This window comes from Hemicordylus capensis, chromosome 5 (assembly GCF_027244095.1).
Source record: "Hemicordylus capensis ecotype Gifberg chromosome 5, rHemCap1.1.pri, whole genome shotgun sequence".
Taxonomy (NCBI): domain Eukaryota; kingdom Metazoa; phylum Chordata; class Lepidosauria; order Squamata; family Cordylidae; genus Hemicordylus; species Hemicordylus capensis.
In genome coordinates this window covers 101801996-101818662 of record NC_069661.1, presented here as the reverse complement: position 1 = coordinate 101818662, position 16667 = coordinate 101801996, and the positions used below count along the sequence as shown (strand labels likewise).

The following is a 16667-nucleotide window of genomic DNA, read 5'->3' as shown; positions in this document are numbered from 1 at the left end:
AACACAACACTGCTCCATCAGCATTAGTCAAGATGTTGGCCATTAAAAACAAAATGCCTGGCAGAACAAAACAATTTTCAAAACCCATATAAAAATGGGCAATGAATGCATCAGTTGAACCTCTTTTGGGAGGTCATTCTGGATACCATAAACAACAAGGCCGCCTTTCTCCTACCAATCTGCCACATATCTATCAATGGTGGGATAAAAAGAAGGGCCTTGGATGAAGGGCCTCATTGGGACCTCACTTTCCCTCAATAGGGCATTTATCACCAACCATGCTCTGACAGATTTAACAAGCAAGGATGGGCATGGTCAAGGTATGCATGGTAGACTTCACCTCTCTAAGAATCCTATTCACACCCTCAGGTTGCACAAACTGAAAAGTATCCATAAAAGATGTACGATATGGAGCTCTAGTGAAAACCAGAACTGATTCTGAAATAGCTACGACATCCATCCGCACTCAACACTCTATGTTAACCAAGTGAGGAAATGCCATCAAATTCCTTACTATGATGTTTTGTTAGCACAATGCTGCATCAATCCTAAGAGGAAGAAGCCATTCTGATGTGTTTCAGAAATTAGACAAGAGGTTGTTGGTAACAACCCATGCTTCCACCCCATGCTTTCATTGTAGCAGAGGAACATGGTAGAAGGACTTATTTGGAATGCTGGCAGAGCATTGCTAATGGTTGCCACAATGGGCCTGTGATAGGGATGTGCATGAATCGCAATTCAATGCACGATTCGAAGCACCTTTAAAATGGAGGACAGCAGGTGCATACCTGCTCCTTCACCGCTCACCGCCACTTCCTGAATCGGCAGTGCTCCTCCCAGCTATCCTTGCATGCTGGAGGCCATCTCCCCCAGCTGCCCTCGCGTGATGCCGGCATAAACATTGTATTTATTTATTTAACTTGTATACCGCCCAAACTTTCATCTCTGGGAGGTTAATGGTACTTCTCCCAGGGAACTGGCAAATTCCCCTTGCTAAGTTTTAGGCTTGTGTGGGGAACTAGTGAATTTAAATTGAGCAGTCCTCCTCAGAATAAATTTGTTCAAAGTTTCAGTCACAGGGAAGAACTGAACAGAGAGGTTAAGGTTCAAAATAGAATCAGGTTTATTTGAGGTTTTTAGAGGCGCAGGAAGATAAATAATGGCAACAATATTTAACTAACAAAACTAGCAAGACTAACAAGTTACAAGGACCAAGTTGCAGCTCACAAAGAGGCAATTTGGCTTGAGTTTCTGAATTAAGTTCACTCAAGGCTGATTAGAGAGAGAGAGAGAACAGCTTTGGATTTTAGAAAGAGCAAGAAAGGAGGGGAGAAAGGTTTGAGAGCAGGGTTTAGCTACTACCTAGACTTGTCTGGTGGGGTGTTTGGACCCTTGTAGCTCAGTCAATACTGAGGGACCTCTCTCCTCCGGGGTAAGCAGGAAGGCAAAAGGCAGGAGCAGGAACCCGGGGACCAAGCAGGGGTCTGGGAACCAGGCAAAATCGAAAGGGGATCTGATCACAGTAGACCAGGACCTCGCAGGCAGGAGTGCTGCACAGACAGGACTAGGAGAAAAGGCTGGTCTGGAGGTAAGCAAGACAGGAGCGAGAGACAAAACAAGGCAAGATGGAGGTGCCAAGACATGATGACAGGCAGCTGGTGAATCTGAGGAAGAGACACATGGACTGATTGCGTCTTGACTACTAATAGCCCAAATCTTGCCTGGAGACTTTCTTTCTTTCTTTCTTTCTTTCTTTCTTTCTTTCTTTCTTTCTTTCTTTCTTTCTTTCTTTCTTTCTCTCCCCCACCCCCCGCCGCCCACTGTTGTTAATTTATGTAAACCGCCTCAAGTCTAAGGAAGTCAGGCAGTCAATAAATTTGATAAATAAATAAATAATTCCGATTAAACCTTGAAAAGGTGGACAATAGGGACAAAGCCCAGGACACATCACTGTCCTATTCAAATTTGCTGACTGTACTTCCTTTCAGTGCAAAGGGTGAATAGGTCTGAGACGCCTGTGTAGGGCAAAACATAATGGGCGCATCAGGGTTTATCTTGTGTCTTTTTAGAATACCTGGGAGTGACTAGGAATGTTAACAAGCTAGCTTTCCATGCCCTGAGCCAGCTATTGACATGCTTGTTAGCAGAGGAGATGACCTGCTACCTCTTATCACTCCTTCCTGAGAGGTGATATCTTGACCTGATCTGCTGTGCCAACATAGGGAGAATATCTGGCTAATCCTTGAAAATAATAGTGCTGGATTAAATTAGGTCTACTCCAGTTTCCCACCTGAAAACAATCCAGGAGGAGAGCACAGGGAGGATCTCCTGCAGATCAGGGCTCAACCTGAACCAAGAGCCATCTTCCCCAGGCAACACAAAAAGTGACATGCCCTATGAGTTAGCTCATGCAAATCTAATAGAGATCTCACAGTCTCATGGGATCTGAACAGCAAAATGTGGGAACTACAAGCCTGTTGCTCCAAACCAGGCATGGGGTGTTCCTGGGAGCCCCCAAACAGGCTCTCTTGGTAACATCATGCGTAGCAGCCATTGGCGAGGTCAGCATGGTTGCATGCCATTTGCATGGTTACTGACCATGCAAATAGCTGCCACGCATGCGTAGAGGCCATGTGTGTGCCAGTGTCAAGTGAGGGTAGCTTGGGAGACGGCCACTGGCGCTCAAAGATAGCTGAGAGGAGCACCGCTGATTCAGGAAGCAGCTGATTCAGGAAGCAGCAGAGGAGCAGGAATGCACCTGATCTCCTCTGTTTTAAAGGTGCCAGTTATGTGCTTTGAATTGTGTGTCCAATCACAATTCATGCACAACCCTAGCCTGTGACCACTTAATTAACTTGACTTACTGACTGGCTAATGGCTGCTGAAGTGTACCGTCAAGTCGGTTTCAACTCCACAGAGCCCTGTGGTTGTCTTTGGTAGAATACAGGAAGGGTTTACCATTGCCATCAGCCATGCAGTATGAGATGATGCCTTTCAGTATCTTCCTATATAGCTGCTGCCCGATATAGGAGTTTTCCATAATCTGGGAAACATACCAGCAGGGATTCAAACCAGCAACCTCTGGCTTGATAATAAAGTCATTTCACCACTGCACCATTAGGTGGCTTTCAGTGGCTGCTAATGCCCCTATATAAAGGCCAGGTCCAGCTCACAGGGTACAAGGTACCCTTTTAAAGTGATATGAGGACTTCTGTATCAAAGGTGTGTTCCATTGCCTCTGCATAGCACCACATGGGAATCTGCAGGTGATTTTCACATATAAAAACAACTTTGCTTGTTTGTTTATACTGGGAAATTATGCAAACAACAAATAAAACTTTTAGCAGAAAAACCAATGGCATTTTACTCATCATAATACAAACATTATAGGTTTGATTTAAAGGTGCTTTTCTATGCGCAGAAATAGCTAATGGAATAGTTATTTGACAAATTGACTACATAATTGCACAAGAAAAAAAAAATCTTTGTGCTTGTGGAACAAACTTTCCAGTAGTGCTTGTACAAGAATTTGTTGAACAGTCCTAGTGGGTATTTTCTTTCTGCTCATGCTCTTATTTTCGATCCAACCAAATATTACATTTTTATTCTGAACAACAAATGGATCACATACCTTTTCCCAGTGGATAATTTCCCAAGCTCCATTTCTCAGTACTATGAAATTAAAAAACAATGAAAACACAAACACTTACATTTCAATTCAACAAAAACAAACTTCTATATATATTTCTCCTAGGTGTGCCCAGGGAAAATGCGTCCCGGCAGCCCAGCTGATTGTCTGGGCTGCAGAGGCGCCTGATTGGCTGGCACACCCAGGAGGAGAATTGGCTGGCTACGAGCCAGGGCTGCTGGTGGGCCCGGCCTGGCAACGGGTGGTGGTTGTGGGCCCGGCCCAGCTGCGGCGAAGCGTTGGCGGACCCAGCCGAGGGCCGATGAGGTGAGGCAACCGGCGGCCGGGCCCTGATACCGGGGCAGAAGGTGGGGGGAGAGGTGGCTGGCCTGTGGCCAGCCACAAAGACTGGCAAGCGGTGGCAGCGGGCACAACAGGCCGCGGAGGCAGCACTTGGCGTGGTGGTCCCGACGGCAGGACAGGCCGCGGAGGCGGCTCTCAGTCAGGCGGTGCCGGAACCAGCCACCGAGACCATGGGAGAGAGACTGGGGAGAGAGGGAACCGGGCAGTGGGACTTTCCTGTTTGCTGCCCAGGAGGAGGAGTGGCGGCAGCAGCCTGGTAAGTAGAACCTTTTAAAATTCAGGGGGAGGGGGGCAGGGGGAGGGCAAGAGGGAGTGGGGCAGGGGGGAGGGGGAGAGCAAGATGGAGTGGGGTAGGGGGGAGGGCAAGAGGGAGTGGGACAGTGGGAGGGCAGGAGAGAGGATCAGGGGGAGGGAAGGGAGGGCAGGAGAGACTGGGGCAGGAGGGTGAGAGGGAGGGGAGGGGGAGGGAGGGCAAGAGAGAGTGGGGTGGGAGGGAGGGGAAGAGAGGCAAGAGTGTGGGGCAGAAGGGAGGGAGGGAAAGTGGGGCAGGAGGGAGAAGGGAACAGCCAGCCACAAAGAGCTCACAGATGCTCTGTGTGGGTTGGTTAGTTATTTATGGTTTTATATACATTATATAAAATTATCTATATTACATAAAGTACAGATAACTACAAAAAACCCATCATAACCATATACAGTCTATAGGCAGCTTCACACATAACAGCAGCAAGTAAGTAGGAGGGAATAAGAGGTTCCCAGGGAGCATGCACTTCCAGCACAAGCAGCTACTTCTGGCCATTTCCATATTGTCTGAAGCCAAAAATGTTGGGTTGTAAAATTGAGTTCCCTTCACTACTTAACATTCCCCACCCAACTTAAATCTTGGTTGCAAATGTAGGGCAAAGGTTGGGTGACAAAGGGAACCTTTGGATTGGCAACCTGACACTTCCTATTTCAGACAACACAAAAATGGCAAGAAGTAAAGACAGGTTGCTTACAGTACCTGTAACTGATGATCTGGTAGAGATCCGTCAATATCCATAAGAATGGGTTCTGCGCCTGTGGAGGAGCCGCACGGTAGCTATGCCTGAGCTCATCGAAGTGCCCAAGCCATGCCACCACGCTGCTGTGTGCTATATAAGGCGCGGCTGAGGTGCGTAGTCCCTCAGTTCTTGGACGACCGCCGTGGAGGACGATCATCATCTTGCAGGTAAGTTCATCCATGACAGAAGAGAGAAGAACCAAAAAGGAGAAGGCCACACACCTGTATGCACATAGACGCAGCACTACTGCAGAGGGGAGGTTGGGAGGGTCTTATGGATATCGATGGATCTCTACCAGATCACCAGTTACAGGTAAGCAACCTGTCTATCTGGTTCGAGATCCGTCGATGCCCATAAGAATGGGTGTTTAGCAAGCTCCATTAGGAGGAGGGAGCAGTAGTAGCTAAAGTAACACCTGTTTCAACACACTTCTCCCGAAGGTAGCCTCCGCAGCAGAGCGTACGTCTATGGCGTAGTGTTTCACAAAAGGGGATTCTGAAGACCAGGTAGCAGCCTTACAGATGTCCCTGAACGAGACCCCAGAAAGGTGTGCAGCAGAGGAAGCCTGGGCCCTGATGGAGTGGGCCTTAATGGCCTCAGGAGGTGATTTATCCTGTAGATGATAAGTCAGTAGAATAAGTTCCACCAACCATCTGGACAATCTTTGTCTTGAGATAGGAGAACCTTTACTCGGTCCTGTATAGGATACGAACAGTCGCGTAGACAGTCTGAAAGATTTCATTCGGTCCATATAGTATAGGAGAGCACGGCGCACATCCATAGCATGCAATGATCGTTCCAGAGCTGAAGTAGGGCTCCTGAAGAAGGTAGGTAAGATAATATCTTGGTTTAAGTGGAAGTTAGATACAACTTTTGGCAAAAACGCAGGGTCGAGACGCATGCGGACCTTGTCTGGATGAAATATCGTATAAGGGGAGTCTACCCTGAGAGCTGTTAGTTCACTTACACGTCTAGCAGAAGTGACAGCAATCAGGAAAGCTGTCTTCCAAGAAAGTAATCTCAGCAAAGAGGTGGCCATGGGCTCAAAAGGAGCCAGAGTCAGTGATGATAGAACCAACGATAGGCTCCATGGCTCCACTGGCACCTTGATCGAAGGGTATACCCGTGACAGGCCTTTCAGGAAGGCTTTGCTCAGTGGGTGCGAAAACAATGTACTCCCATCACTTCCCGGGTGGTATGAGGACAAGGCAGCTAGATGGACCTTCAGGGACATATTAGCAAGACCTCTTGCTTTCAAAGACGTAAGGTATTGTAGAACTTCACGGACTGAAGCCCGCTTAGGAAGCAATCCCTTGGTGCGTGCATAAGACCTAAAACGGTCCCACTTGTGCTTGTAGTTCCGGCGCGTAGATTCCTTGCACTGATTGAGCAGAATATGAGTTAGCAGATTATCCGCCATACATTTAGATGGAGGATGTGGACATCTGGATGTAGAATGAGACCCCCGTCTTGAGTGAGAAGATCTTGACGGCAAGGTAGGTGTTTGTAGCAGTTCTTCGCCAGTCCGCGTACTTGAGGAAACCAAGTTTGTCTTGGCCACCAAGGAGTCACTAGGATGCCATTGGTCGGGTTGGACAGAAGACGGGCTACCACTCTGGGTATTAGTGGCAGAGGGGGAAACATGTAAGGTGTTTCCAGGGACCAATCCAACTGAAAGGCGTCCCCGAGTGAAGGGTTGTTGTGGCCCGCCCTCGAGCAGAAGCGGTCGCATTTCGCATTTTCTGAACAGGCAGAGGTCCACTGAAGGCCTCATTCATTGGTTGAAGAAGGGAGTTATCACATCTGTCCGGATTTCCCATTCGTGTTGACGGTCTTGTAAGAAGACCCTGCTGAGGTCGTCCGCCAGGGTGTTGTCCAGACCCTTGATGTGTACAGCTAAAGGGCAAATATGGTGCCGAATAGACCAATGCCACATCTGCACACTGAGAGTGCATAGGCTGCAGGAGACTGTCCCCCCCTGGCGATTTATATAAGCTTGAGCGATTGTGTTGTTGATGTGGATTTGGACAACTTTCCCATGAAGGACGGGTAGGAAGGGCTGCAAAGCCTGGAAAACAGCCAGAAGCTCCAGGAAATTGATGTGCAGTTTGGCTCGTTGAGGAGACCACTTCCCTTCAATCTTGTGGTTGCCGCAATGGGCTCCCCACCCTTGGAGTGAGGCATCTGTTGCCATCCAAACTGTAGGGGAGGGGCTTTGGAAGGGCACCCCTTCGAGTAAGTTCCTGCGATTGGTCCACCAGGTGAGCGATCGAAGTACTTCCGATGGAAGCAGAAGGCGCTTCGTTTGACTGTCTCTGATGGGATGAAACACTGATAGAAACCAGAGTTGAAGTTTCCTCATCTTGAGTCTTGCATAATAGATTACCGTATTGCAGGACGCCATTAGACCCAACAGACATTGAATCACGCGGGCTGGTTGTAGAGGCTGCTCCTGGATCTGGGAGACGAGATTCTGAATGCAGGTGAATCTGTCCTCCGGAAGGAATGCTCTTTGTTGCACTGTGTCCAGGATTGCCCCTATATAGGAAATCACAGGTGCTGGTTCCAGTTGAGATTTCTTCCAGTTTAACTGGATACCCAAGTCGTGAAACAGGTTCACTACATACTGGATGTGTGAAACTAACTCGTCTTTGTCTTTTGCAGTCAGGAGCCAGTCGTCTAGGTACGGATGGATCGACACGCCCCTGGTCCTTAGATGTGCAATCACCACTGCCATACATTTTGTAAAAGTCCTTGGGGTGGTGGACAACCCGAAGGGCAATACATTGTATTGAAACACTTGGTTGCCAACAGTGAATCGCAGGTATTTGCAGTGACAAGGACGTATGTTGATATGAAAATAGGCGTCCCTGAGATCCAGCGTCGCAAGCCACTTTTCCCCCTGGAGCAGTGGGAGGATCTGTTGCAACGCCATCATACGGAACTTTTTGACGTGGATGAATTTGTTCAGGCGACGGAGGTCCATGATGGGGCGGATACCCCCATCTCTTTTGGGGATCTGAAAGTAATGTGAATAGAACCCCGTCCGCCTGTCTGCCCATGACACCGGGGCAATAGCCCCTTTCTCTAGCAGCTCCCCCACTTCCTGAAGCAGTCGCTCCGAGGCAGGAGTGAGTCTCATCCCCGTAAAGCATGGAAGAGTCCTGAATTCGATCGCAAAACCAGAGGTTATGATTTTCAGGACCCACTGGTCCGATGTTATACTGTGCCACGCGGGGGCATGGCTTGCCAGCCTGATTAAGGGCTGGGACAAAAGGATGGAGAGATCCATCAGGGCAGATGGAGGAGCCCCCGCTGGCGGGAAAGGGGGGATGTGTGGAGATGGGAGGGGAACAGGTGTCAATGGGCGAACCACAATTTCAAAGATGCTTCTGGGCATCCTGCGGCTTTGGACGCTGGGATTGAGGGGCCTTTTTCTTTTGATAGAACTGGCGACGCTGGTAAGAGGAGTAGGGCCTCCTAAAATCACGTCTGTCTTTGCCATAGTTGTTCCGGTATGAAGAGGACGATGTAGAAGTCGAGGGATGGAAGGTAAAAGTCTTAGCAGTGAATTTTGATTTTTTAAGCTGCTCCATAGTAGAATCAGACTGAAGAGACTGGTGCCATCGAAGGGCAGTCCCTCTATCTTGTCCCTTATGTCCATCTGGAGGCCTGTAGATCTCAGCCAGGCATGTCTCCTTAGCGTTATCGCTGCAGTCATTGCCCGCGATTTGTTCTCAGCCAAATGTTTGGCAATACTGAGCTGTCTGCGTGTCAAGTCTCCTGAATTTTCCAGGGCACGGCAGAATTTTGTCTTAAAATCCTCAAAGGAGAGGCAGTCTAATTCGTTTTCTAATTGTTCCCAGAGACCATGTGTATATTTAGCAGTGCAGGCTGCATAGCTCGCTACCTTGATTGAAAGGCACGAAGTTGAGTAGACCTTTCTTCCTAACAAGTCTAGTTTCCTGCCCTCCTTGTCTGGAGGAACTGTGTATCTCTTGCCAGATTTGGATGCCGCAGCACAATCGATCACCAAAGAATTAGGTGCTGAGTGTTTAAGTAAATAGCCATTGTCTTTGTCTTGAATTCTGTAGAGGTTTTCTAGCTTTTTTGAGGTTGGGGTAGAGGTGTGCAGTACCTCCCAAGCACATTTTGCTGCTCTCACAATCACCGGCAACATTGGTAGGGCTACTGGGGCAGTCGATTGTGATTTTAACATGAAATTATATACCGGGTCATCAATGGTGGCCAACTGCGAGTGGATATCCAGGCCTAGAGCATCAGCCATGGCACGAATCTGCTTGTGGTATGCTTTCATTTCGTCGTTTGGTGAAACGTAGGTCACCGGTGCCACGTCTGTTGGCAGTTCCACAATAGAACCAGCGTCCTCTGGATCAGATTCAAAGTCAGAGGAGCCGTAATGCTCTGAAGGGGTTGCGGGTGGAGGTTGGTCATCGTCACTGTGGTGAGGAAGGGTTTGAGTGGCAGAAGTAGCCAGAAGTGTCAGCAGAGTTGTTTGTGTTGAAGCGGACGCAAACTGGACTGCTGAAGTCTGTGTGGCACGTTGGTTCACTGTCGAGTGGCACGTCTGAGTGGCCACCGTCCTGAAGGTTGGAAAGGGATGAGCAGGTGTAACTGGTCTCCAGGGCAGGTCACTCTCATCTCTATAAGGACCAGCTGGAGAAGAGGCTCCCAATGAAGGGTGACGGTATCCACAAGAATGCCAAGGTGTTTGTGGGTGTAGGCGAGTGGGTGATGACGGGGCAGGGAGTCGTGACGAAGAAGCTGTTACTTCCTGAGCATCTATGCCAACTGATGGGAAGCCAGTGAAAGTCGAGCGGCCACTCGATGTCAAGTCTAAGAGTGATAGGAGAAATCGAGTTGCAGCTGGAAGAGATTCTTCAGCATCGGCATCAATGACCTGGAAGGATCGTATAGGCGCTCGATATCGAGGAGTGACTTGCGTCGACGTTGAGAGGATCGGAGTGTGCAATGCTGATGGTGCGAGTACCGTAGCTTGCAGTGTCGAAGGCGAGGCCGATGATGCTAAGGGCACTGGAGCTGGAGAGAGAGCCCTTGCTGTCGGCATTGAAGTCTGTGAAGAACGAGGAAGATTCGAAACTTGCTCGGTGTCGAACGGAGCTGATGTAGATTCTAGGACAGTTCCTGAGGGCGGCTCAGTGTCGATTACTATTGATGTTGACGTGCCGGCAACGGGAGGTTGGAGTGTCGAAGCATCGACGTCGATGACTATCGGCGTCGAGGGAGCAAGCAATACATGTGGGTCTAACGTCTGTGTTGTGGAGTCGTTCGCTGTCGGAGGTTTCGAAGCGCTCACCGATATCAATGGTTGAGCCGTGGAAGGAGACGGTGTATGATCTTGTGGGCTCTCCCGGGTTCTCCGATGTTTAGTGTCACTTGGAGTGGAGAGGTCTCCTAGTCGATGCTTGGAAGCCTTGTCACGCTCTTTTGAGTGATGGGAGGGCTTCGAGGTGGAAGAGGAATTCCTCGTTGAAGACTGTTCAGACGTCGAGTGCCTCTCCGATGTTGAGGAGCTTTTCGACGTCGACACCTTTTTGGCGGGAACCGCCTCAGAGGGTTTCCGAGCATTCGATGTCGAGGAAAGTTTTGGCGTCTTTTGCCACAATAGACGTCGAAGGTCGAGGTGTGCCAGGCGTTGAAGGGCTCAAAACATCATCATAAATCGCCGCACGGAGGCGAAGAGCCCGGTTTTTCCTTGTCTGTTTTGAAAAGGACAGACAGATTTTACAGGAGGAGACGTTATGTTCCTCACCAAGGCACAACAGGCAGAGGTCATGGAGGTCTTTGGAAGGCAATTTCGCCCTGCAACCCTCGCACCATTTGAACGATTTCTTTCCGTGAGCCATAATCAAGGTCAAAGCCGTTCCGCGTTCGTCCGCCAGAAGTCACCGAAACCAGTCCAAGTCAGAGCCAGAGAATCACCGTCTGCCGTTCCGTAATCAGAGCCAACGAAGTCCGAAATTCCAGTCCATCGTCAAGAAGGATAGTTAGGATGAACAAAAGAGGTACTTTGTACGACGAAGAGGCACAGACCGCAGGTCCAAGACACAAGGCGGTCGGAAAAGAACTGAGGGACTACACGCCTTATATAGCACACAGCAGCGTGGGGGCATGGCTTGGGTGCTTCGACGAGCTCAGGCATAGCTACCGTGCGGCTCCTGTGCAGGCACAGAACCCATTCTTATGGGCATCGACGGATCTCGAACCAGATCTGCTTGTACCAAGAGCATGAGCTCCCCAGAAAAAAACAAAAAACAAGTTGCTTACCTGTAACAGGTGATCTGGTAGTGATCTGATGATATGGAATTATTTAATCCAAGCTTAATAATCCAATTAATAATCCAGACTTGACTTTTGTAATGCGCTCTATATGGGGCTGCCTTTGTACGTAGTCCGGAAACTTCAGTTGGTTCAGAACGCGGCAGCCAGGTTGGTCTCTGGGTCATCTCGGAGATACCATGTTACTCCTTTACTGATGGAGTTACACTGGCTGCCAATAGGTTTCCGGGCAAAATACAAAGTGCTAGTTATATAAAGCCCTAAACGACTTAGGCCATGGGTATTTAAGAGCGCGTCTTCTTCACTATGAGCCCCACCGCCCATTGAGGTTATCTGAGGAGGTCCATTTCCAGTTATTGCCAACTCGTCTGATGGTTACAGAGAGACAGGCCTTCTCGGTTGCTGCCCCGAGATTTGTGGAATGCACTCCCCACTAAGATACGATCCTCCCCATCTCTGGCAATTTTTAAAAAACATCTAAAAACCCATCTTTTTAACTAGGGATGTGCACAAAACTAGTTCGCCTGGTTCGGTTCGGATCCGAACTGGGTCCGAACCAGGAGGGGGTGGTTCGGTTTAGGTTTTGTCCGAACCACCCCCTGGTTCGGTTCCGAACTGGTTCGGATCTGAACCGAACCGGTTCGGATCTCGAAAAGTAGCTAGGATGGTAGCTGGCACCCAGGGGTACCTGTCACCCAAACCCCAAAGCAATCGGACACTCGTACGATTTTTTATGAATTTTTGAAAATTATTTTTTTTCCTCATAGGATATAATGGGATTCGAACCAGACCATTATTCCTTATTGTGGAGCACCCATGGGTGCCAACAACCATGCAAACCCTGAAGCAATCCGACACCCCTATGATTTTTTATGAATATTTGAAATATTTTTAATTATTTTTCTCATAGAGTATGGGACCCGAACCAGTCCAAGGTTTCCCCTCATTAGATATAATGAAGGGTGTATCGCTTCACATCGGGGGGAAAGGGGTGGCCTAGAGTGGTGTGGGGTTGGTGGTAGTGCCGGTTAGGGGCAGGGAAGCTACCTGAATTTTTTCAAAGGATTTGGGCAGAGGGCTGATTTTTGGTTAATTGTTGAAGTTTACGCGTCTTTAAGGTTTTTCCTCATAATAAGTTATAATGGAGCTTTCAGCAGCCCCATAAGTGCACTTGGGGGGTGCTGGGGTGGCCCAGAGCGAGTGGTGGTGTAGTGCACATAGGGTGCCAACCACCCCCATGGATTTCTAACCCATGGGGTACAGGGTTCTCTTGTTTCTGAGGTATTGAGTGTGGATTCTATGATAGCATATTAGAGTGGATTCATGGTGCCTCATTGAAAATCTCATTTGCTATCATAGAATCCACACTCAATACCTCAGAAACAAGAGAACCCTGTACCCCATGGGTTAGAAACCCATGGGGGTGGTTGGCACCCTATGTGCACTACACCACCACTCGCTCTGGGCCACCCCAGCACCCCCCAAGTGCACTTATGGGGCTGCTGAAAGCTCCATTATAACTTATTATGAGGAAAAACTTTAAAGATGCGTAAACTTCAACAATTAACCAAAAATCAGCCCTCTGCCCAAATCCTTTGAAAAAATTCAGGTAGCTTCCCTGCCCCTAACCGGCACTACCACCAACCCCACACCGCTCTAGGCCACCCCTTTTCCCCCGACGTGAAGCGATACACCCTTCATTATATCTAATGGGGGGAAACCTTAAAGACACGTAAACTTCAACAATTAACCAAAAATCACCCCTTTGCCCAATTCCTTTCAAATAATTCAGGTAGCTTCCTTGCCCACCCTAGGAACTACCACCCACCACACTCCACTCTACGACACCCCTTTCCCACCGACGTGAAGCTATACATTTGCTGACACCTCCATGCTTCTTTATGGAGAAAATCCTTAAAGACGCGTAAACTTCAAAAATCACTTAAAAATCACCCCTTTGCCCAATTCCTTTCAAATAATTCAGGTAGCTTCCTTGCCCACCCTAGGACCTACCAGCCATCACACTGTACTCTACGACACCCCTTTCCCCCCGATGTGAAGCTATACATTTGCTGCAATCCTCATTATTCTCTATGAGGAATTCAAAAATACTTTAACAATTCACCAATAATCAGAGGAGTGTCCAATTCCCTTGGGATTTTTGGGGTGGTAGGCACCCCTATCTGTCTACCACCCACCTTGCTTTTGTGCCCCTCGGTGCTCCACAATAGGGGATATGGACTGGTTCGGGTCCCATTATACTCTATGAGAAAAATAATTAAAAATATTTCAAATATTCATAAAAAATCATAGGGGTGTCTGATTGCTTCAGGGTTTGCATGGTTGTTGGCACCCATGGGTGCTACACAATAAGTAATAATGGCCTGGTTCAAGTCTCATTATATCCTATGAGAAAAAAATAAAAATATTTTTCAAAAATTCATAAAAAATCGTACGAGTGTCCGATTGCTTTGGGGTTTGGGTGACAGGTACCCCTGGGTGCCAGCTACCATCCTACCAATTTTCAGGGGTCCATACCAGTTCAAAACGAACCACCCCAGTTCGGTTCGAATCCGAACCGAACCGGGGGTGGTTCGGTTCGGATATGAACCTCCGAACTGGAACCGGTTCGGATCCCAACCGGTTCGCACATCCCTATTTTTAACCAAGCATTCTCATCCTTTTAAAATTTGTTAGTTTTAATTTTGTGATTGATTTTAAATTGTTGAATTGTTTTAACTTTTTATATGTGTTTTAATTGTTTTATTTTAACTGCCCAGAGACAAAAGTTTGGGCGGTATACAAATGTGATGAATAAATAAATAAATAATTATTTAATCCACCCAGAGATGTAAGTTTGGGGCAGTATAAAAATATGTTGAATGAATGAATGAATGAATGAATAAAACAAAAGTTTATCAAATAAGTGTATAAAAGTTAGTTTGGTTTATGTCCCTAACAGAATAGAGCCACTAGGCTTGAAATAAAGAGAATTGTTCAGTAAGGAGAAGTGTTCTAACCAGGAATGTGGGGCCCATCTCAAGAATGTGAGATAGGAGGCCAGAAATAACAAATGCCAGAACCTGTCAGGAGATAGATAACATTGGTATGCAACTAGTCCATTAGCCAAATCCCTCACTCAAGCAAAAATAGACATCCCTGGCACCAGATACTGATAGGGAGTAAGGTTATCAGAAAGGCCAAGTAGTAACTTATCTTCCCAGGCTCTAAACAGCACCTCTGGAATGTGTATGTTTAATTACCAATGACATGTATTGATTGCTTTACTGATATGCTTGCTTGCTGAAACCTATATAAACTGGTCAATTGTGCAGCTTCAATGTGCAGTATCAGCCAGACTCTCTGGCTTGTACTTCGTCTTTCGTGATCACGAAATAAAAGCTTATTTGAGCACAGCACCCTTGTTATTTGAACTCCATTCAGTCAGGCAACAAGTTAATTGCAGGAACTCTGCCTAATCCTCTTTGGTTCTGGCAAGACGCCCCATTTTCTATCCATGTGATAGAAGGATGAACACAAGTGGCTGAATCAAATAGGAAGGCAAGATTCCAGAGGACCTTTCCCCGCTACACTGGTAACATTCCTAAAAGTGGGGCTTCTGCACCTGTGTGGAACACTTTGGACAACATTTGTTAGCTCCTCATGGCGCCGACTAACCACCACTGTGCGTTCCCCGCGCTTGTTCATATCAGCAGTTTGGTGCCTTATAGTTCAGTTTCTTGATGGCCGTTCCAATGCAACCTTTCTTTTTAAGTGTGTGGACTTGGAACATACTGCTTGTAGTATCAGTTGTGGGGATGGATGGGAGGGTATTATGAATGTTACCAGATCACTACCAGATCACCTGTTACAGGTAAGCAACCTCTTTAGCTAGTTTGTGATCCGATAACATCTATAAAAAGTGGGTGACTCATAAGCAAATCACCCCTGGGGTGGGAGCATACAGCTACTACAAAACTCACTTGGGTATATCTCTTTCAAAATTAACTGCTGCTACTGTGCAGAGGTCCACCGCATAATGCTTTACAAATGTCTCTTCTGATGCCCACGTAGCAACCATGCAAATATCTTTGAATTTAATTAGGCGGATCTACGTTCTGTATCTTATAGGCCAGGTAGTAGATATCCTCCACTAACCAATGAGAGATCCTTTGTCTAGAAACTGATTTCCTCCATCTTTCTGTTTATAAGTGGTGTAGTGGTTAGAGTGCTGGACTAGGACCGGGGAGACCTGAGTTCGAATCTCCATTCAGCCATGACACCAGCTGGGTGACTCTGGGCCAGTCACTTCTCTCTCAGCCTAACCTACTTCACAGGGTTGTTGTGAGGAGAAACCCAAGTATGTAGTACACCACTCTGGGCTCCTTGGAGGAAGAGCAGAATATAAATGTAAAAACAAACAAACAAACAAATAAATAAATAAAATAACAGCCTTTTGGTTTTTCTAATTGCAGACACCCTCTGCAAATAGAACAGAAGAGCACATTGTACACTTTCCAGTGGCGATTCAGGATTGCAAAAATCCTGATTCATGTGGAAGTCAGAAATGATCTGCGTCCTGAATTCCAGGTCCAATTGCATCACCACTTTGTCACTGTGAAACTTTTTGAACGGCTCATCAGTACACAAAGCAGTGAGCTCATTCACTCTTTTCACTGTTGTAGTGGTAATTAAAAATACTGTCTTAAGCATAACCATTTTAAGTTTAGCCGTCGCCATGGGTTCAAATGGACCTTCTGTCAGAGACAATAGGACCAGAGAAATACTCCATCTATCCGTGGGGTGTGGGGCGGGGTGTGGGGCCCGGGGCAAATCAGCCAGTGCAGGGGCCCCTTCCAGTTAATTCTAACGAGGGTCAAAAGAGTGGGGCCCGGGGCGGTCGCCCTGCTTGTCATACCCTAAGGACAGTCCTGGCCTCCGCACTGCTGGGTACAGATTGTTTACCCTCTTTAAAAACCTTTTATTCTTGAGGTGACTGAACACAATTGTCCCATCACACCCTCCATGGAAGGTGTAAATGGCAGTCAAATGAACCCAAAGCAAGGTGTTTGCCATTTGATTTGGACCCAAATCTAGCCAATGGACCATAGGGGTGATTTGTTCTGTCTCCAAATTACCCAAATCAGCTAGATTTGGGTATAAATCAATTTGTACCCGAATTGATTCTCACATCCATCCATCACAGCCGTCTTATTTGCTTGTTATTTCTCTTTGTAAACCGCCCTGAGCCATTTTTGGAAGGGCAGTATAGAAATTGAATTATTATTATTATTATTATTATTATTATTATT

General features: G+C 47.4%; 1 protein-coding gene across 4 annotated transcripts in view; it reads right to left on the bottom strand.

Annotated features, from left to right (window-relative positions):
• Positions 1 to 16667, bottom strand: part of ATP8A1 (ATPase phospholipid transporting 8A1) — a 242997-nt gene that overhangs the window by 182830 nt on the left and 43500 nt on the right. For all 4 annotated transcript variants that reach the window (XM_053252646.1, XM_053252647.1, XM_053252644.1 and 1 more), the window contains one exon: positions 3632 to 3672. In XM_053252646.1, coding sequence (XP_053108621.1) covers positions 3632 to 3672 — 41 coding nt within the window. The remainder of the gene's footprint in view (positions 1 to 3631; positions 3673 to 16667) is intronic.